Here is a 22,887-nt window from a genome sequence, read left to right on the forward strand (position 1 = left end):
AATAATATAGGTTTCATCCAACCTCAGAGAAACGGAGGAGCGCTTCCTGACATGAAATCAGAGGGCACGTCGCTGTGTGATGTTCTAATTTACAGAGATGAAATGACTCTTCTTTTTTTTTTTTTCATGTTTTTCCAGGTTACCGCCTGCCAGGCACCACAGATTTAAAAAAAAAAAAAAAAAAAAAAAATTAAATCTCTGTTGCCGGCTCTGCGGAGTCCACCAGAGGGTTTTAAAACTAGCGGGGTATGATATTGTTAGTTTTTACAGCACGTAAGGAAATGGCTAACGGTGTGAGAGGTCAAACGATACGAGGAAGAGGACAGGAATCCGTCCTCCAGTGGAAACTGTTTTAAATCACAGCGGCGTCATTCTGTAATGACCCAGTTTTTTTTGTTTTTTTTTTCTGGGTCGAGGCTTTCGATCCGGAACTGAGCGTAAACCGCTTCGATCCGAGTTATCTTTGATTATCTAAGATAATGGGAAAGAGTACTTCACAGGGTATAAACAGTTGTTGAAATGTTAACACGGGGCCGGACGCTCCCAGCTGGGGAGTCGAAAAAATGTTTACGACTCAGTCGGCCTGGTCACATCCGACAGACACCCTTCCTCTTCTTTGTTTTTTTTGGTTTTTTTTTGGGGGGGGGGGGGTTACATTTCTCAGCTGTTTGTCCGGAGGCAGCAACACTAAGCGTGAGAGGGGGGGGGGGGGAACAAAAGACATACAGCGTAGTACTGTTGCATGGGAATATTGTATAGATGCCAAATATCGATATTTTATGATATAAATGAATGAATTCTCAAGTGCATGCAACATTTTGGGTTTTTCTGACAGCGTTGTTGAGTCTGTGGCAGACGGTCCCCAAAACAAAAATAAAACAAAAACCTTGGATAAACGTAGAGACTAAAATTGTACTCTTGACCTCCAAAAAATGAGTTTCGGAGCTTTTCGGCTTTTTTTTCCAGCGGGAGTTTGATCAACTGAATCGAGTTGTCAAGAAATTTTAATTGTAGATGTTTCGAGTTCAGTTTTTCTGCGTTTTTTTTTTTTTTTTTTCCCTCTGTTGGTTTAAAAGCTGAGACTCGCAATACTGTGTGTTATATATTAAAAACAAATAGTGTCAGACAACCCGTTATATTAAGAGAAAATAAGAACGAGGTCATGTGTGATTAAATTCTACCTCGTTTGATCTGATATTGACTTGATGATGGATAGAAAACAGAATAAAATGCGAGCCGAGGAAATTAATTTCACTCTGTCATGAAGTGCTTCGCCAAAACAAACAGCATCACATCACTTCTGTGGGAGCTGAACGATGTTGACTGATCTCATGATTCATAATGAAAGATGGTGCAAAGCCTCGAATAATCTCTTAAAAGTCTTCTCGTTGGTGGTCGTCAGGACATTTGAGTATCATTCGCAAAAGGAGTTGTAATATTTTTTTTGACAGTGTACCAGATACATGAGTCATCGGCTACATAACATGAAAAGAATGAATTCAGTAAAACTTTGTTTATTCAGCCAGAGTTTAATATGAATCTTGGTACCACTGCCTGTTGTGTAAATTAAGCCCAATGAGTTTACAGAGAAAGAATTTCCACAACAGAAAATTGTCCCATCGATTGTTTTCTATAATTGTTTTGTCTGTTATTTTCTTTTTCTCTTCTTAATCCGTGTGGATGAATGACTATAAAAACTAAATTGAACTCAGAATTCAGAAAAATATCAGCTTTTTTCTAATTCCAGTTTGTGTTAGTTTTTAAAAGTTTTGATACACGGCACACATACATGTCATAGTTTCCGTGATACGGGAGAAATTTGAATCGTAACATAAGTTTGAGCTTTATTACATTCGCTAACATTAGCCTCCAAAAGCTAACAGTAAAAAAAAACAACAACATTGTTTTGTATTACAAATGGGTCGTAATTCACAGTTATTAATGCAGCTTTCACTTGTAAGAGTTTCCTATAGTTTGTTGCACACTGTTGCTTTAAGTAATAACTTCAATAACTCTGTTCAAACAGTTTCGGCATTACGCTTCATATTTCTGCTCTTCAATGGCTCGTGTCTGTTTGCTCCCCCCCCCCCCCCCCTCCATGGGAATATATAACTGGAATTCAATTTTCATGTAATATGCAATGCAATGTTTTTACGCGTCACAGGTCTTATTAAATTAATTAAATATTGTGACCCGTTTGGCTTAAAATCCGAGCGGCGGCGAGCGAGACCGGTTTGTTTTTTTTAACACGTGACACGGTGCTAAAATCTTAAAAATACACGACTCCATCGATGTCTTTGTTTGAAGCAGATTTCTCGGTGACAACCGGACCGAGCTAGCTGTTGTGTTTCTGTGTGCTGCAATTGTTCAGTTTTGAGAAAAGATCTCTCGAAAGCATTGAAACACACTGGAGCTCGTCCCCGTTGCTAGGGCCGTTGCTAAGGCCCGGACTACCTCCCGGAGCACTAAACGCTCCCAACGCCACATCCGCTTCTGCTGGCGCGACTTGGTTGTTTTTTCCGGTTCCTAGTCGTACCCCGTTTGGATTTGAGTTGAGGATACAACACCTCCCACGTTAATCAGCGTCTACAACGGAGGGTTTTATTTGTTTTTTTTTTTTTTTCTTCTTCCAAGTGGTGTTTACTGACCCCGATGTCCCTCCGCTCTCCTCCTGACGCTGCAGCCGGTGTTTTGGTTGACTTGATTAAATCCGCGGCGTAATGGAGAACAAATTATGGCTCGTGGAGCATGATGAGTTGAAGAAGGAGGATAATTAGTATGTTTCATCCACCTCTGAAGAGATACGTGTGTGTGCTGCTCTTCTCCCAAATCACACTCCTTCTCTGACCCCCCCCCCCCCCTCCTTCTGCATGTGTGTGTGTGTGTGTGTGTGTGTGTGTGTGTGTGTGTGTGTGTGTGTGTGTGCGTGTGTGTGTGTGTAGTTCGCGTGTCCACACAGACGTCCTGCTGTGTGTTTCACAGCGTGGTGAATAGTTAATATGTATTCATGAGTAGTTTAGTTGAAGCATCGCCATCCGGAGCCATCAGTCCTCGGCCTGGAAGTGATCTGTCAGTGGCTTTAATGATCCAAGCACACACACACACACACGCACACGCACACACGCACACACGCACACACACACACACACACACACACACACACACACACACACACACACACACACACACACACGCACTGGTTGCGAGGTCTTCCGTCCTTGTCGGCCGTGGCAGGGATGGCAGCTCTTCACATATGGCCCGGGAGCCCGGCGCACCGTCATCGTCACGGCAACGTCGTCGGCACGGAGGAGTTGTGATTGACAGACAAATAAACCCCGGCGGTGATACGATCTGCTACCAAACAACGTGACACACAAAGTTGGTCGTAAATGCGACAGGTGGAATATCACAGATGGCCTTTTGTTTTCTTCTTTTTAATCAATTTTAAGAATCTGTTTGTAGACGTCACTTAAAGCCAGAGACAACTTTGTTTTAAATCTAAATTACAGAAGCATTTTAGGAGTCTTCACGATTTAAAGTGTCACCGTTGAGTCTCTAAGACAAAGTTTCAAACTGACTTTTTTTATGACGACTCATCGCCAGTTCAAGACAAGCAGGTTTCTTTTGTCTTGAGAAACGTAAACAAGTTGAAACATGTTTAAAAAAAAAAATGTGCTTCCGCATGTAGCTTAAAAGTTCAAGATGATTTGTTATAATTTATAGTGAAAATGCTTAAAAATAGAAAGTTTAAGTTTTTAAGTTTGTCTCTTTTGCACTTTTGGTTGAAATTCAGTATATTTTTGTTACTTTATTTTTATATTAACCAGAACTTGCGTCTCCCTCTGCTTCTGTCTGTGTCCCAGCGGTATCGGTAGAAACTGGCCGTGGGCATCGGGTGGCAGCAGCATCCTGGCCGAGTACGGCACCTTACATCTGGAGTTCATGCACCTCAGCAAGCTGTCGGGAAATCCGGAGTTCGCTCAGAAGGTAACAAAACCGGAGAAAACGAGAACACTTAGGGTTGTTTTTTTTGTTTTTTTTTACATTTGGTGGCTGCCCAAAGTTTCGTTTTGTGCATAAACAACTTGTATGTTTTAAATACGACGTAGAACTTTAAAGTGGCATTTGTCTTCTTTCTTTTATTATCAGGTCATGAACATCCGTAAAGTGCTGAAATCGGGCTGGATAAACCTCAGGGCCTCTACCCCAACTACCTGAACCCCAACAGCGGCCAGTGGGGCCAACGTAAGTCCTCCTCACCGCCTCTATCGCTTCCACTCTGCTGAAAACGCCAAGCTGGGGGGCGCTAGTGAGCGTTTTGGAGCCGGTATACCGAATACACTTCTTTTCACATATAGTTTGTGTGTTGATTGTTAAAATCTGAAAACAAAAACAAAAAAAAATCTTGAAAGAAAAACGCATATTTTTGAACAATTTTTTTTTTTAAATGCCGCACTCGGGGGAAAAATATCTACTCTACAAATGTAGTGCTTGAATATCGTAGCTTCACCCTTAAACATTCAGAATGAGCGGTAATTCACCAGATAACGTAGTGAGAAAGCCAACAAGCTGGAATTTGAATTTAAAAAAAAACATTTACTTCGGTGTCCCTCAAGGCTCGACTCTGGTGCTCGGGTATTTTCTTGTTAGTTTTATACTTCTTATTTGGATCAATCGTTTGTTATTATAATATCCTGAAATATTGTTACGTACTTTAAATTAGTGAAGGCTTTCTCTCCGATTTGTCACATTTCATGTGTATCTCATGGCACAAATTTCCTCCACAACAGTTAAGTGTGTAATTAAAGTAAGAATCGCAGGCTGAAATCTTTCGGGTTAATAATTAAATGGACTTTTGAGTCCGATACCGGAAACACTAATAAAGATTTGCATTTATCACTCGAAGAATGTCACGAAGGTTAGACTCTTTAGACTGTTTGGTTGTCCGAGACGACACCAAAACACTCAATGCATGCAAATTACAACTTGTCTGGATTACTGCTTTGCACTTTATGTCGATCTTTCCCAGAAAACTCTTCCACACGTGTAATTTGAACCCGAATAACAGCAGAACGCAACATACTACTATTATCATCATTACACTGTCTGCAGCTCGGAGTGACGGTTTTAAAGGTGTTAATTATATTTTAATTTGTCCGCGTTGTGCATAAATCATCTTTTGCCACAACAATACTTCGGCTCCTGACTGCGCTCAAGTACACCGACTCGTTTTTTGTTTACTACACAATGATTCAGAACCAAAACCTGCCTGTGTTTGTTTTGATAATTAATCCACCTCTCAAGTCGTTTTTTTAAGCAAATATGGTCAAAAAATACTTCACTGGTGTCAGGTTTTAAAATTTGATATTCAACTTGTGTACTTTGTCCTTTATGGCAGCAAATTGGACGCAATTATTATAAATATTAATACATCAGTTTGGGTTCATATGCATAATATTCCTAATATTTTATTACATTTTATGGCCCAAACAATTAAATAATGAATTGATAAAATAGCCATCAGATTAATAAGCAATGAAAATAATGGTTACTACTACTACTGTAAATTAAACTTAATAGTGAGGCAGCTTTTAGTTTGTGACCATTTGTTTTAAAATTTGGGCTGTATGTCCTTTTGCAGATGAACGTATATATAAAAGTGATTGTCGTTTTCCATCATTTAAAATTCATTATTACTTCATCTAACATTCAGTTTTTCTTTCAATCCCTCTTAACTCCTTTTGAATTCTCTTGAATAATGATTTTTGAAAATCACATCTGATTACAGTTTTCTGTTCGAAAAAGCACCGTTGTAAATAACGTGTTGTTATGCTAGAGGTGGTAACCCCCGGCAACGGTGACTGACGATAATTTAAAGCAAAAATTTCGAATGATATATTTACCTGAAGTTTACGGCACCGATAGAGATACATTGCAGTGAGGTCGCCCTCTCGTCTTCCTCTGCTCTTCCTCCTCATCGTGTCTCGTCACACTTTTCTATTTGAACCCTGTTGACTCACTTTACATTTCCCGTGAACCTGCCAGTCACCACCACCACCACCACCCCACCCCCCACCCGTGTCATCGCCAATTGTGTTTCGCGCTCCCTCCGCCGCCCGATTCCTCTTCCTCCGACGTGTCCGTGTCCTTTCAGACGGGTGGCAGGCAACGGGCTGTAATTTTAAATCCATTATCAGACTCTTCAAACCGTGCGGCTGTAACAGGTAATGATAATAATGATAGAGGGGTGATACTGGATGGAAGAGGAAGAGAAATGGAGGCGCCGAGTATAAAGGGAATGCAAAACATTTCTTTTTTTTAATACGCAAATGTAGAAAGAGAGGTGCATGCTCGGAGATCAATCCGCTGCTAAAAGCTCGTCCTAATGACGGCTGTTAGATGATGGAGAGATGATGGAGAAAACTCAGCTGAGGAGATCTATGGAAAAGGGACGCTTCACAAGAGTGGGCGTGAATTTAAAGATTTCAGCCTAAAAGCTGCTTTAATCATTTTTGACCACTAGAGGGCAGAAACGGCTCACGTTTATTTTAGAGTTTTAGAGCTTCCTCATATATATATATATATATATATATATATATATATTACATCCAGGCCTCCCGTTTGAAACGCTGCTTTGCATTCGAAGAAGTAGAGAATCATCGTGTTCTTTGTCATTTAATTAGAGTCTGAACTGATTAGTAAGAACAACATGCAGAGGCGCAAATGAAGACTGAAATCACCTGAAACAGCAAAGTTGTTTTTCCTTCTTTTTGTTTAACTCTCCTTCTCGCTTGTAGGACTTTCACATTTGAAATAAATGAAGTGGAATTACTTTTCCTGCTCAGATTTCCAAGCGCCCATTTTATCTTAATGGTATCACGTGTGGCTCTAAATCAGAAATCCATACATCTGGTTTTATTATTTTGTGTTTTTATACCCACTTATACGCTTTCAGCTTTTCTTAGAGTTCTTTATTAGAGTCAGGTTTTGAGGGGTTTTTTGTGTTGTTGTTTTTTTCTTTTTTTCTTTTTTGCTGGTGTCTGTGATGGTTAAATGTGGAACTGCACCTCCGGTCAACTCGCTTTTTTTAAAAATTATTATTGTCCTTCACACTGAAATAAACAAAGACCCTCCTGAAAGGCACGGTTGTAATCGCAGGCATTTAGCTGACACTCTTAACCAGAGCTGGTAACTTGTGTTTTCATCCGAGCACTTTATGCAAATGACGATATTCAATTAGCAGTTTGAGTTCAAACCAAAGAAAAAGGAAAACAGTCAGGGAAAAAAAAAAATCTGTAATTATGCAGTCGTGGTGGGGAATGCGCTCGCTGAATAAATTATAACCCAGGGATGTTTGCAGCCTAACGTCGTCTGAAAAATATCTCGACACCGCAGCTTTCCTGAAGTGCTCTCCGTCGTCTATGTAACACCCACTCGTGTGTAAGTGGAGTGTTTTTTTTTGTTTGTTTGTTTGACCGCTCAGACAGACAGCTCGCAACACGAACTCGTTGTCACGGTTTCCGGCCTTGCCCTGCGTTTTCTAATAATATATCAGAACCGTGTGTTGCGCAAATGCATTTATAATCACAGACAGCTGAAATGTCGCCTGGCAGATCGCTGAGGCTCTATTTTTATTTTTTTTTTTATTTTAAAGTGGGATGTCGTGTCTCTCGATTGGCTCGTGGCTTCTGTTTATTATTGAACCTGTAAAAGGGCACGTAGCCTTAAAAAAAAAAGACAAAAAAACAAATCTTCAACCATCGACGTGATCACGGCTGACGTTTAATCTCTGCACTCCACAAACAGGGAGGGAGGGAGGGAGGGAGGGAGGGAGGGGGGGGGGGCTGTTAACGACAGCATGCATGCATATGGATGAGCCTTCACTGATGATCTGCAGGACAAATGCAGAAATGCGACGGGGCTGACACACACACACACACACACACACACACACACACACACACACACACACACACATGCATAATACTGTAGTAAATCACAGGCTGCAGGTACGCTCTCTTCACGTTACATCCAGGCCTCCTGTCACGTGAGGATGATCTGTGGATGGTAGTCGTGATTTAACCCAGCAGACCTACAGGCCTGTTTGTGTGTTTGTGTGTGTGTTACACACTTGTGTTTATGTGTGTGTGTGTGTGTTGCAGATCACGTGTCTGTGGGCGGCCTGGGCGACAGTTTCTATGAGTACCTGCTCAAAGCCTGGCTGATGTCTGACAAGACGGACGAGGAAGGCAAGAAGATGTACTACGACGCGCTGCAGGTAACACACACACACACACACACACGCACACACACACACACACATATCAGAGAGCTCATCAGTCAGACTTGAGGTCGAGAGCAAAAACAGACGGCAGGATTGTTCTTCGTTTCAGTCGTAGACTTTACGATCGTCAGCTGATCAACGAGTCGAGCGATCGGCATTTTAATCGTTACCCTTAAAGACAGCGAGCTTGAAACTGCGCACGAAACAAACGATCAAATCGATGAAAACGCCAACTTTTAATGTCGTAATATGGAGCGTATAAATCTTTAACTTTCTGTTTAGTCTCTATTGACTGCAAATTCTTTAAAAAAAAAAAAACGTCTGTGTTGTTTTTTTCTGAAAGCTCTGATGCTATTGCCATTTCATTATCAATATATGTGAATTACCCCCCCCCCCCCCCGCCGCCCCTCCCCTCCCTCCTCCTTCACTAGAAAACTGAGTGTTATACATACAGCCGGTGACCTCTAGTTTGAGTTTTATACAAGCGTGTTTGCTGAGCCGCATGGATTTACACTCGGCGGGGGTTTCGGCTTCCCTCCGACTCGTAATAAACACTCTTTGGATAATAGCGGACAACAAACCCGAGGTCGGCTTCAGATGTTAAAAGAGTGGTCACGCTGGGGTAATTATTTCTGTCTGCGGGCCACAGCGCTGGAAATCTAGTAGCCCCGGACGACCTTGAAGTTCGCCGAGCGCTCGCTCGTTTTATCGGGATTAAAAAAAAAAAAATCCTCTGTAGATTTGATGTTTTTTTTGTTGGTTTTTTTGTTCGCCTAAATTTGTGATTTTTATCTCTCGTAATCCCGATAAGCGAATTTACACGCACGTATAACAAGACGGAGACGGGAAGAACGTGAAATAAACCCAGAGGACGCAGCGTTAAAACAAACCGTCAACTTAAGTCGTGGCGACGGGTCTCAGCTGTTTCCGGAGCACGCCGGGGGGGCGGGGGGGGGGGGGCAATGAATTCAACATGCAGGGGATACTTTACCCATAATCCCTCTTGATCTCGGAGGATTATGGGCATTCTTGAGTTTTATTTGTCGAGGAGCGGCCCCGGAAGGAGGGAAGCAGCCGGACAATGGATCCGACACACTGAAAATAATGATTTTAGTCGGTTCTGTTTAATCTGGGTTGAATTAAAGGGTCAACTCGCCCAAAATACATCAAATACTTGTGTTTTTGTCTTTTATCTGGAGCGCTAAGTAATCCGGGCCGAGAATATGAGCTCATCTAGAGCTGCAATATTTAGTAAATTCATTAATCAGAACATTTTCAGTGGCTTTTTTCACGATCAGTTCATGACCCTTTTTTTTTTTTTTAGGGAAATCTAGCGATCTAGTCATGAACTCATAATTTATCCATCAGGCGGTTTAGTTATCTGTAGATGAAAAGTACATATGTGAGCAGAACACTTTTTTTTTTTTTTTTTTTAAATGATTGAGAACAAGATCGGCTTTTCGTTGGTTCTAGAAAGAGATGTTGCTCCTCTGTCATTAAAATATTTTTTCTCCACGCGTTCATGCACCTGACGTTCCTGTTTATCTGTTTTTTGACAATACAATATTGACACGCGGCGTCCGTGTTTTGATACAATAACGTGATACCGACGTAGACTGGATATAAAAGCGGACGTAGCTCGATGAGGTGGATGCGGAAGCGTCTTAAGGTGCAATACCACCGAGTGCCACTAGAGGGTGCCTCCAAGAAAAGCCTCCATAGACTCCCATTCAACTTCTCTCATGAAATTCTAAGTCAATAAAATGTGTCCACCTGTTATCTCGGTGTTTTTAGCTACAGTCGCTCCTTCTTATTAGTTTTCTGGAGGTTCATCTGAAAATAATTCCTCATTAATAAGAAAATAAGATTCAAAAAGATGTGTTTTTTGGGGGGGCGTGTTCTGTTTGATTGACAGGCCTGTGTTGCAGTTAAAACGTTCAGATTGACGCCGTTTATTATCGTGTCTTTTTAAGGCGATAGAAACCAACCTGATGAGGAAGTCGAGCGGCGGGCTGACCTACATCGCCGAGTGGAAGGGGGGCCTGCTGGAGCACAAGATGGGTCACCTGACCTGTTTCGCGGGCGGCATGATCGCCCTGGGGGCCGACGGGGCGCCCAGCGACAAGACGGGCCACCAGATGGAGCAGGCGGCCGAGATCGCCCGCACCTGCCACGAGTCCTACGCCCGCACCAGTAAATACACGTTTCATTCAATCCTCGGATTTATTTTCAAAAGAAATCTCGTTTTTTTTCTCGAAAATTCATCTTTTTTTCTTCTTTTTTTTACCCAAATCCACATTTTTTTCTACAAAGCTACAGATATTAAATATTTATAAATATTGACTGCTTTTAAAGTTATTTTGCTCGACTTTATTGTCACATCCTTTAAACTGGGAGATTTAAAATTAGTTTTTTTTACAAAGAAAAAAAGTCATTTTACTGTCTTTTAAAAGTGTTTTTCGCGTCTTTTATTTTTAATCTTCAAATCACGTAAATTGGATTTTTTTGTTTTCTTTCTCCTTTGTATTTAAATCCATCCTGAAGTCGGGCGCTGAGTCACCGGGCTGAATAGCGTTATTTCCTTTGAGCGAACGCTGACCTGAAGTTTTGCGACGTTGTTCCGCGCCGACATCCATAACTTACCCTAACATCATGTAAATATCTGGATAAATAGCATGAGGTCAAAAGGGATGAACGTCCCTGAAGCTGCCGTTTCTTTATTTTTTTTTTTCTCCTCCTCTTCCTCCTTCGTAGATTTGAAGCTCGGCCCGGAGGCGTTTCGTTTCGACGGCGGGGTCGAGGCCATCGCCACCCGTCAGAACGAGAAGTACTTCATCCTGCGCCCCGAGGTCATCGAGACCTACATGTACATGTGGAGGTTCACCCACGACCCCAAGTACAGGGAGTGGGGCTGGGAGGCCGTTCAGGTGACGCGCCTTCGCTTATTCAAAAAGGACTTCTTGTGATATTTCATTTAAAAAATATAAATAAAATAGGAAGTCGAGAGATTCTGTCCAAAAAAAAAAAAAAAAATAGAATTAGCTGTCAGTTTTCCAGAGAAAAAAAACAACAACAAACGAGGAAGAAAGAGCGAACGAGAAGGTCAATTTATTTAACTCAAGTTTTTATATTATAGCTTCACCCCCCCCCCCTCCCGAGGTGCTGTGATATTTTTAAGTACGTAAAGAGCTTCATCGACGTTGCCGGTCACCGATTGGCCCTTCCTTCCTTCCTCTTCTCTTCATCTCCATCTTCCTCCCCGTTTCTGTCCGTCTTCAGGCCTTGGAGCAGCACTGTAAAGTAGAAGGAGGCTACAGCGGCGTCAGAGACGTCTACGCTTCCTCTCCGAACCACGACGACGTGCAGCAGAGCTTCTACTTGGCCGAGACGCTCAAGTAAGACGGACGCACACACACACACACACACACACACACACACACAAATTCAAGTTGTCATGGCAAATGAGACACACAGAGATCAGAGGACGCAAACACAGCAGAGACTCCCGGCACTGAGCTGGAAACAAACGTGTGCTCGTATAGTCGGTAAATAACATGAATACAAATATTTTTCAGCGGGATTGCAACAGAGGGGGCGGAGCTACAAGGAGCGAGTGAGAGATGCTGACTTTTCAAATTAAAAGCCCCTCTGGTTTCATAGGTTTCCAGCCATATGCCAGTTTTTTTTTGTTGTTTTTTTTTTTTACTTAGACGTGTTTCTTTCAGTCCCCCCTCCCCCCTTCAAAATGTGCTATTGTTTTCATGAATAAGCTTATTCAGATGGTTTGGGTGGAGTTCAGCTATGTGAAAGATACCTCGCTCGCCCACCTTACAGCACTATTATAAAGTGATTAAAAAAAAAACAGGGTTTCTATGTGTGTGTGTGTGTGTGTGTGTGTGTGTGTGTGTGTGTGTGTGCGTGTGTGTTTCTGCACACGCAAAGGAGGAAAAAAAAAACAGGAAAAATTTGCTGTCTTTATGTATTTCACGTCAAGTGTGTTTGATCCAGCTGCAAAACAGTTTGTTGTTCATTTCAACTGCTTTTTAATTAAGCATTTAAAAAAATATATATATATATTATTTTTTATTTAATGTTCATTTGCATAGTGACAAGTGTGTAGCTTTTAGCCATTTATTGCCGCGGCTAATTTTGCCACGCCGGTCCATAATATTGGCTTTTAAAATACATAAAAACTCAACTTACAACACCAGAGACGGTGCGAATAAAAAAAAAAAAAAAACTCAACAATAAGTGTAAAATTTTAGGACCCAAAACTCAACGGGAAAATATTAACGATTAGCGAACGAATACAGAAACGCAGAATAATTTCAGTTTAAAATGATCCAAGTCGGAGTTTGTCGGTAAAGAAGTTGACAAAAAGACGTTTGTCCATTGAGTCTGTTTACGTGAGGATTTATAAATACGTTTGAAGATTAGCAAATTCAATAAAAAGATTTTTAAAAAATCACCAACATCACCGAATCAATACACCGATTATTAATGTTTATTTCCAGACATCCGACGTTAAAATGAGAAATGGATGTTTTTTTTGTTGTTTTTTTTTATGTCGGCTTCGTTAAACACTTCGAAGGGGAAAAAAATAAAATGTCTCATTTGCATTAATCTCATTAAAGTGACAGAAGAATCTAACTTGACCACCAGGCTTTTTGTTTTGTTTTTCACTCGGAGAGTTCAGAAGAATCGGACTGAAGTTTATTGATGTTCCAGTTGTTGTGGTAAAAAGAAGGAAATGGACTTGCTTTAAAATGAGCCTGACCTCCAGGGCTCCCTGTTAGAAACAGAAGTACACCAAAACATTTTGATTTGTTGAACTCACACACTTTCTTCCAAAGACCAGAATATTTCTGTGTACGAGTTATTTGTTTGTTTCCCCCGCCGTTGCCTCAGTAACGCTCCTTGTGTCCCTCGTGTTCGTCCTCCAGGTATCTCTACCTGCTCTTCTCCGACGACGACCACCTCCCGTTCGAACACTGGGTCTTCAACACCGAGGCTCACCCGCTGCCGGTCATCAGGAAAGACCCGACGGACGGACCCAACGAGGTGGAGTAAGCGGACCTCCGCCCCGTCCCGACTCCGGCCCGTCCCGACTCCGGCGCCGACGAGTGCGGGGAAAAACCTCTGATCCTGTATATCTGAGCCTCCGGCCGTCCGTCTGTCTGAACGGGTTTCACCGTTTCCGTGGTTACAGACGCGACTCCGTCGGATTTCACTTTACTTTTTTTTTTTTTTGGGCCTCTGGTTGAGCTGAATTAAAGCAGCATATTTACTGCTGGATAACGTGATAGCTTTCTTCAAAAGAAATAAAAAAAAATGTAACAAATCCTCCTCGTCACGAGTTCAGATTCACAAAACGGTGAATTGCGTCACAATAAAAAATAATAATAATTTTAAAAAAAAATGCGGTTTTCTTTCCGAAGACGTCGTCGTTTTTCTTTCGCTTCTTGGGTTTGTCGGTTCAATCCGAAGCGCCTGTCACCTGTCGTCCTATCACGTTATTCATCGGTGGCTTTGTTGTTTCCGTAGCGACGGCGCAGTCTCTTTATCCGTTCGTTTTTCCGAGGAGGAGGCGCGGCGACGGATACCAAACGTAATCTGAACGTTGAAAGGCGACCCCGGAGGATTGTTTTGGGACCGAGGATCACGAAGTCGACTCCAAAGGACTTCACGTGTTGTTTTTGTTTGTTTTGTTTGTTTGTTTTTTCCTTCTGCTGTAACGCTTCCACTCCCGAAACGGGAAAATAACAGTTTTCCTGGCGCCGAACGCTGGCGCCCCGCCTCCTCTCAGCTTTTCCAGGTGTCGTCATGGGAACGCTGGGCTTTTCTACGAATTTCAGCCCCCCCCCCCCCCCCCCCCCCCCCCCCCGCTCCCCCCCCGCTCCCACCGCCATGTTTACGCCAAGCTTCTTCTTCTTCTGATGTTTTATCTGTATCTCTGATGGCTTTTTTGGATTTATTTCTGTTTTGTCATATTTGAAACGGGGGGGTTCGACTTTTATTTTATTTTATTTTATTTTTTTTATTTTTTTTCTCCCCCTCTGTGTGTGTGCTCGATTTTCCGTAACTTAATCTCGTCTTTTCTAGCTGGTTAAAAAAAAAAAAAAAAAAAAAAAAATGAAAAAAACCAAATTGCTAAATGAATACAGGGTTTTGAAAGTGAACTAAAGCATTGGACCAAAAAAAAAAAAAAAAAGATCTCAGTCCGACCTCCGTTCGTTGGAGCTTTCAGATGCTTTTCATGGTCTCCATGGAGATGAGGTGAAGAGTGTGAAATGTTATGGAGGTTTTTTGTTTTAGTGTATTCAAGACGAAGTATAAACTTTTTGACGCGTATCAGTTCAGAAAAGATTTGTTCTTGATATTCACCACCTTCAAAATGTTAACATCTTTACATTTGTACATTTGAATGCGTAAAAAAAAAACTGGACTTTTGGGAGCCACCGACGAAGACCTCGATCGCGTTATCGGTCGAACCTTCTTCTCTCCTCCGTGAGGAGACGCAGACGCTCGACTTCTTTTGGTTTCATTTCTCACCTTCACGCGCAGAAGAAGAAGCCATACTTGATGCGACGCATCTTTTACCGCGAGATTGGGTTTCTGTTTCATTTTTGTGCGACTTCGTGTTTTGCCGTCGTCGTCGTTCGTTTCTTCCCACGACTCGGTTATTTAGTCGAATTTCACGGTTAGAGATTCGTCCCGACGCCGCAAAAGACCCCGCGGCCAGATTTAATCCGGTTTAGTCTTCGATCCGGTGCCTTCACCGTCGAGGAGGGAGTCACACGAAACAGAGTTTAAAAAACAAAAAAATAGTCTCGCAGCTGTAAATACAGTTTCCACGTCTCTGATGAGGATTAAACCAAAACAAAAAAGATAATTCCCGCTTTGTTATTTGAGTAATTTTGGCTTGGAAATATCTCCAGAGTTGGTGAAAACTTCTTCCCGGTGAGATCGGACCCCCCCAGAAGAGGATTTTATAATAAGATTTCAGAATTAAATGAATAATCTCTGTAATTTACACTTTTCTTTCTTGTGAATCGTCAAGTTTTGGTAGTAAACCTGTAATGATGTGAGACCGGTAGAGGACTCAGCTGGTGTTTCCTTTTACTGCACTGACATCTAGTGGTGGCAGGCTGTAATTACAGCCCACATGAAAACATGGGCTCAAAGACCTGCAGACTTGAAAAGTCAAATATATAAAGAAATAGAAATTTATATACAAACTTTTGAACTTTTTGGGAACAATCATGTCAATCAGTAAATATTTACAAATGTTGTAAATAGCTTCAATAATTTAAAAAAAATAATGATTTTTTTTTTTTTTTTTCCCAGCTCATCAAAAAAAAAAAAAAAAAAAAAAAGTGAAATCTTGTAACTGAGATGCAAAGAAGTCTTCATCACTTTGAGACTTTATTTTGTTTATTTTTTTCAATTCTCCAGCTCCTAAAAAATGAGCTTTGAACAGACTTCGCGGTAATGATTGAGATTTATTTGATCTCTGACAGACTGAGTGACAGTTTAAATTGAAAAGACATTCAGCCTCTAAATAAATCTGAATAAAACTCAATCTCGCTTAGTTTTAGTTTGTTTTTGTTTTTAAACTGACTTTCACCAGTTTGCTGCTACAGAAAGATGCTGAATCGGGGCAATTTACAGGAAACAAATAGAGCTCCGATTAAAAAGAAAAAAAGCATTCTGCACCATCGTCCCGTGTTTGTGCCGCAAATATTCGTTCTCATCGAATATTCAAACGTAACTCTGCTGAATTCAGATTTAGTTCTTTTTTTTTTTCTTCTTCTTCTTTTTTTGGGGGTGGAAAACATAAAAACCAAAAATAAGAAGCCCTGGCCGTGTTTTCACCGACAACAATAACATATCATTCAGTAGGACTTCCTGTTTTAATACATAGTTAATTTCCTGAGCTGTGACAAATCCCCCCCCCTCTCTTCCTCCCCCCCCCCTCCCCCTCATCTTCTTTCTATATCACTGTACAGATGACAGCAGTGCTGACGTGTTTTCATCTGTTTCGTTAATGTGGCATTTATTCTCCACGTGATGACGTATTGTAATGGTTTTATTTCTTTTTCCATTTTTTTATTATTATTTTTTTTGCTGATTGTGTTAATTTATTCTCTTAACGTAGTGAATCTAGGACGCCGACGACACCCGAGGTGGCGCTGTGGGGGTTCAGCGTTTGTTTATCTTCCGAAACAGACTAATGTAACGTTCAAAATCTGTATTATTTGTAAAGGTCTTTAAGTTTAAGAGCAACAGATATCAGTTTAACGGTGGTTTTTTTATTTTAAAGCCACACATGGTACCTTTAAGATCATATTAAGTGAATGTGAGAAAGAGGGCGAAGAAACCACCGGGGGGCGTCGTTCAAAGAGCCTTTCGGGAGGAAACTGAATGAATGTACCATCCAATGTGAAGTGAAGACTATTTTATACGCATTTTTTTTTCTTCTTTTTTTAAACGCGTTTTTTTTTTTAAATTTTACTTTATTTTATCTCAGAAAGCACAAAATCCACACGTGCAAGAGCATAGCAGAGTTTGTTTTTTTTCCACGCGCAGCGTCGCGTTAAGACGGCAGGTCGCGATGAGTCGACAGTAAAAAACAAAAAATAAAAAAAAAAAACCTGACAATGATCGAAGCTGAAATGCTGCAGATTTAAAGGACGCACTCGTAATTCTGCTTTTTCAGTGTTTTTAGTTGACGTGTTCACAAGATCTTCGTTTTTGAAAAGGCAACGTGGACATTTTCTCACCTTATTGGACCAGAGGACGCTTGCAATGAAGGAAAGTGGGATTTTTTTTTTTTTGTATGTTGTCCAACAAAGTTTGTTGATTTTTGCTGCATAATCGGATTTAATCCCCCCCAAAAAAGTCACTTGTTAATGTTGGTAAATGTTCGTTAATGTCCTATTTAAGGCAGCAGATTATCAAAATGAGAGATTAGTTTTCGTAGATCAACTTCATCTCTGAATTTTTGGGGCCGCAACTCACCATTTATCGTCATCGTCACGTTAATCTACTGGTTATTTTATAGATTAATCGATACGGGTTTTTTTTTCGCTGCGTAGAAAGTTTAAAAAAATGTTTTTAAAAAGTGTCAATTTTACATAGTTGGAAATATCTTATTTAAATCTTAAACCCTCAAAAAGAAATTTCACTTTGCATTGATGTAAAAAAACCAAGAAAAAATGAGTTGGAACTACAGAATTATGAGTTTCTGCCTAAAAAAACAAAACACTTTTAACTTCATGTTAATGATCAATAACGGTATCAGTTAACAGGTTCAAACTGTGTTTTTGAAGATATTTAAAAACTCCATTCAGAACTTCATTTAAAAAAGCGTCTATTTTAGGCTCCGTTGTGACATTAAGGTATAAATCTTTCTTAAATCATTTATAGATTCTGATTATCTTTGTCCGGTTACAGATCAATAAGTTTCTCGTGATGTGATGGATACTTGACGTGGTTTCCTGTTAGTGCAGTTCTTCAGTATAAAAATGTGGTTTTATTTAGTGCGTTTTGAGGATTATAAATATGTTGAAATAACTTTTTTTTTTTGGGGGGGGGGGGGGGGGGGACGTTAAAAGGGCTGCTCTGCTGCGTTTTCCCTCCGGAGGAAGTCGGGATTTTTGAGCCCTGCGATTGGTCGGATTGCTGAAAATGTGCGTGACTCTGATTTGGTCCTTTTACCACCTGAACAGGGAGAAAATCGCAGAGATGTTAAAGCGGCTTTGTCGATCGACGAGGTCCGCTTCACGTCGCGTGACGTCGTCGTCCTTCGCGTGCGTGCTTTTTTATTTTTTCACCCGTTTCTTTTTTTCTTTTCTGAGCATCGTGTTGACGATCCGTTGCGCTCCAATGCCTTTCTATTAGTGAACATTAAAGGGGAATGCCGCCCGTTTTTTGGGCGGGAATTTCACAGTGAAGTCAGTCTTTGTCAAAATGCACCAAAAGAAATGTTTTAATTTATTCACAGACATTTTTTTGTTTTGTTTTGTTTCATTATTATTATTTTCCTTCGTAAGGTGGTGCACAACCACTAAACATAGCTGACGTGTCCCCGGGAATCAAATCATCGAAATCCTTAAAATGGTTGGCATTTCCCCTTTAGAACAGGTTTTTAAATGTGTGAAACCAACCTCAGAAATGTATCTGTACAAAAAATATTGCTGATAATCATTCCATTGCACATAGTTTACTTTGCATTTATATGCAAGAATTTAATTTTGTGGGGAAATTAGTTTTATTGTGTTAATATTATTATTATTATTATTATTGAAAAAAAAAAATGTAAATATTCCATTCCGGCAAAATGGGGCCGTTCTACATTTATATAAAAATCCTTCTGAGCGTATGGATTAAAAGGATATTAATGAACAGCAGACTTTTTAATAAACTATATTTGTTACACTTCTATTGTGAATAAAAAAAAATCTTTTATTAAGTGGCGTGTTTGGATCGTGTTTCTTTGGTGTTTTCTTTGGTCTTTCTTTGGTGTTTGTTTGGTGTGTTGTTGGTGTTTGTTTGGTGTTTGTTGGTGTTTCTTTGGTGTTTCTTTGGTGTTTGTTGGTGTTTGTTTGGTGTTTGTTGTTGTTTGTTTGGTGTGGTTGTTTGTTGGTGTTTGTTGTTGTTTTTCTCTTCTAGTTCTGGACTCTTGTAGTTCCTTATTTTCAGAAGTTCCACAGTATCTTCCCGCAGGTGTCTCCAGAGCGGCATGTTTTCAGATCTGTGTTCGCCGTTTGTTTGTTTGTTTGTTTGTTTGTTTGTTTGTTTGTTTGTTTGCGTCTCTATGCTGTTCTTTTCTCTCTCCGCTCTCCTCTCCCTTCCAGCCGGTCGAGGCAGACGGCCGCTTCGCCTCCGAGTCGGGTTCTGTCGGAGGTTTTTTTCTTCCCGTTAAAAAGCTGTTTTTCCTTCCAGTTGTTGTTTGCTCACGTAGGAACCGTCGAACCGAGTTTGTCACTTCGGTTTTGAGTCGGTTCGATATAAATCAAACGAATACGACTGTTTTATTTTATGAAACTGGGTTTTAGTTATTGGCAAGAACTTCGTGGAAATAACCTTCTTGCTGTTGGACTGGTACGTAACATGAGCTGCTTCGTGTTGATGCGCTATTTTGATCTTTCGCCAAGTCAGCACATTTCTAAGCCAAGTTTGCATCACTTTGTACAATCCAACTTTTTTTTTTTAAGTTTAATTTAGTTAACTCGCTGTTATCTGTCTGTTTCTATCTCTTGTGTTCTGACTTTACACGAGCCTTAAACGCGAAATCGCTCGTCTGCGTTGAAGGTATGAAGTAATTTTCCGCTTGTGACCACAGGGGCCGCCGTTGCTGCCGTTCAGCAAAAGTTGGAAAGTGCTGCTTTAAAATTTACTTCACGGATTCAGGCGTCGCTTTCCTCCGCTGTCGTTATACTTTTGATGGATAGTTCGCAGCAGAACCAGAGAACCGTCTTTTTTTTCTACTCAACACTTTGTCCTTACTTGTCAAGTAGTAGTTGTGGGTGACTTCATTACCCACAATGCAACGCAAACACTTAACTTTCAGGTCTGGGACTCGGGTGGAGCAGCTGACGAAGCTTCGAGTGGAGATGAGGAGCAACACTTCACAGGTCTGGTACCGGGGTTTTTTTTTTTTTTCAAACGCAACACCCACTAAATTCTTCATTTTAATTACTTTAATTCTCATTTGTACATAAAAGATCGTCTATAACTTGAAACATTACGTCGCGGCACGTCTTAAATGAGCAGAATCACCCTTTAACCACCGTCAAATTTAAAAAGCCGTCGCTCATAATTTTGGTGTGAACGCTGAGCTGTAATGAAGTTCTTCTTTTAGATCAATGATTCCTCAGAACAGAAGATGTTTTTTTGGTTTTTTTTACCTCATTAAACGTCTCCCCTCCTTAAAGTTTGCTATTTTCAACGCTGCTAAACAACAGTTGAAAGTCGAATTCACCCGTTATGTTTTTAGTTTTTTTTTTTTAAAAGCACAAAGAAATTGAAATGTTTGTCGTGTTTCTCAGCTTCTCCTCCGTCTGTCGGCCTTTTACGGGGAGAAAATAATAAAGATTGACATCAGAGGCTCCGAGGTCTTCTCCGTTTCCTGAAGCAATTTAATTTGTTTTGTTTTTTCGAGACAAACTGGCCGTCTTATCTCCTCGCCGGAAGACTTGAGAACATTTTCTCTTCATCCGGCCTGAACCTTCGCCGTGTTACCGGCAGAGAGAAGAAAAGATTATCCGGGACAGTTGTTCGTCTTTATCCCCGCCGCTGTCCGTCGCCGAGATAGAGACAATGTTGTATCGTCCCTTATTGCTTTCGGAGGACGACTGCCACCAGAGCCAGTCAGATGTTTTATTCTGATGGGAGACGTATATTTAATATCCAACGTGTCAAACAGGATGAGGCTCACAGGACTCCGCGCCGCCACGGCAACGGATTTGTTTTCAGTTATAAACATCAATCATGTCAACAAGCAAGATTCCTTCAGGATTAAGAACAAAGACTCTTAATTAGGACGCAGATCAATACGACCGACTGAAAGCTCAATGCAACAACATTGATGTAACCTGATATTAAAAATGCATCTGACATTGAAAATATGAGAAAATAACAAAATGCTAAACAAAAAATGATTCATGAATTTCTTTTTTTTTTTTTTTGCTGTAATTTTTTTTTAGAGAAGCATAATCAGTCTTGTTGAAAAGCATAACGAAGACATGTGTTTTATTATAGTTTAAAAAAAATATATTTTAGTTAACAGCTTTCAACACCTGAAATACGACATGAGAAGACAAACAGGTTGGAGACCAGTGGTTTCATATTTAAAAGTGAGTTGCATTTTTAAAAGCTTGTTTGTGTCATCCATTGTATAAAAACCTCCATCTGTAAAGTAACTAAAGCTCTCATAAATGTCGTGGAGGAGAAAGCACAATATTTCCCTCCGAATCTTTTAAAAATCTGTTTTATTGAAATTTGAAAAAAGAAACAAAATGAAGGAGATAGACGATAAAAACAAAACAAAACAAAAAGACATGAGAACACAACAACTGAATTACAAAGGGGTTAATTAATTCAATTTAAAAAAAATCAAATGTTCAAAAGTGGTAGAAAGATGTTCAACAGCTTTTCTACTCCTTAGTCAACATCAACCCCTTTAAACAACATAAACAAGGACCCAAGTCCATCCCATAACTGTTCAGTATTTTATTCTGAAAGATATATTTTAGTTTCGATAAAGTGCCACGTGCTTTTAACTCATACTGCAATTATTCTATTTACTTCATGTATAAAGTACCATAACATGTAAATACTCAAGTAAAATGAATGTAAGTTAAAATTGTACTCTGGTAGATATAGTTAGTCAGTAAAGTCTAATGCAGGCATGCTGGGAAACATAAAACATGATCTAAGAGACAAAAATGTTTTTTTTTATGAGCAATTGAGAAGACAGTTTCTTCTTCACACCACCAGAGGGCAGCAGAGGACCACAACAACATGTTCGGTTTGGATGTCTGGGTCTGACCAACTATTGCGTTTATTTCCACTTGAACTCTGAATGTTTATTATGTGTTTTATGTTTTTGAGTATTACATAAGTTGGTTTTTTTTCATGAATTTTTGCTTCGTTTAAACACACGAACCACTTCAACCAGCCGTCCCTCAGATTCTGAAATGACTCTCCCTGCATGTACAAAGTCCCCCCCCCCCCCCCCCCCCCCCCCCCCCACCCACCACCACCCCTCCCGGCAACATTACCACTTAAGCCTTATGATGTCTAAAAGCCCAGAAAAGGTCTGGGCGGACTCAGCGTCCCACTACTGAAAGCAAAGAGGTGGGTTTTTTTTCCTGAGAAAGTAAAAGAAGTAACAGCCGGTGGTTTAAGAAGAAGATCTGGTCTGGATTCTGGTCCACTTTACTGTTGCCCTCGTTCAACACTGTGACAAATATGTCTGGTTACAGTTTACAGATCCATCGTCGGTGATGTTACAAATCAATAAGTAGGAGTGATTTATGGCAGTGTTTTGTTTTGCAATGATTTTTGTGATGAAGTACATCGATTCTCGTGCGCACGTTTGCTATCAGAAGCTTGAAATTTTCAGAGTTGTGGGCCGTATCACATCTGGAGGGGCTTGGGCTATCAGCACCATGGAGAGACAGAATCAAAAACAGATACAAATTCAGCACCATGGAGAGAGACGGAAACATTTCAGCCCCATGGAGAGAGACAGAAATAGAACTACAGAAGCGTTTCAGTGCCATGGAGAGAGACAAAATCAGAACTAGAGAATGTTTCAGAACCATGGAGAGAGACGAAATCAGAACTAGAGAATGTTTCAGAACCATGGAGAGAGACAAAATCAGAACTAGAGAATGTTTCAGAACCATGGAGAGAGACAAAATCAGAACTAGAGAATGTTTCAGAACCATGGAGAGAGACAAAATCAGAACTCCAGAACGTTTCAGCACCATGGAGAGAGACAAAATCAGAACTAGAGAACGTTTCAGCACCATGGAGAGAAACAGAAACGTTTCAGTGCCATGGAGAGAGGCAGTAACAGAACGCCAGAACGT

At 40.5% G+C, this 22,887-nt stretch overlaps 1 protein-coding gene across 1 annotated transcript in view; it reads left to right on the forward strand.

Moving 5' to 3' along the window:
* Positions 1–17,484, forward strand: part of man1a1 (mannosidase, alpha, class 1A, member 1) — a 99,236-nt gene extending 81,752 nt beyond the window's left edge. The window contains 8 exon segments of the mRNA XM_069172280.1: positions 3,864–3,987; positions 4,150–4,179; positions 4,182–4,245; positions 8,163–8,278; positions 10,258–10,477; positions 11,039–11,211; positions 11,564–11,679; positions 13,228–17,484. Coding sequence (XP_069028381.1) covers positions 3,864–3,987; positions 4,150–4,179; positions 4,182–4,245; positions 8,163–8,278; positions 10,258–10,477; positions 11,039–11,211; positions 11,564–11,679; positions 13,228–13,354 — 970 coding nt within the window. The 3' untranslated portion in view covers positions 13,355–17,484.
* The last annotated feature ends 5,403 nt before the right edge of the window (positions 17,485–22,887 follow it).

This window comes from Embiotoca jacksoni, unplaced genomic scaffold (assembly GCF_022577435.1).
Source record: "Embiotoca jacksoni isolate LCO1_2020_lvr unplaced genomic scaffold, fEmbJac1.0.p SCAF_52, whole genome shotgun sequence".
NCBI classification, from domain to species: Eukaryota; Metazoa; Chordata; class Actinopteri; family Embiotocidae; genus Embiotoca; species Embiotoca jacksoni.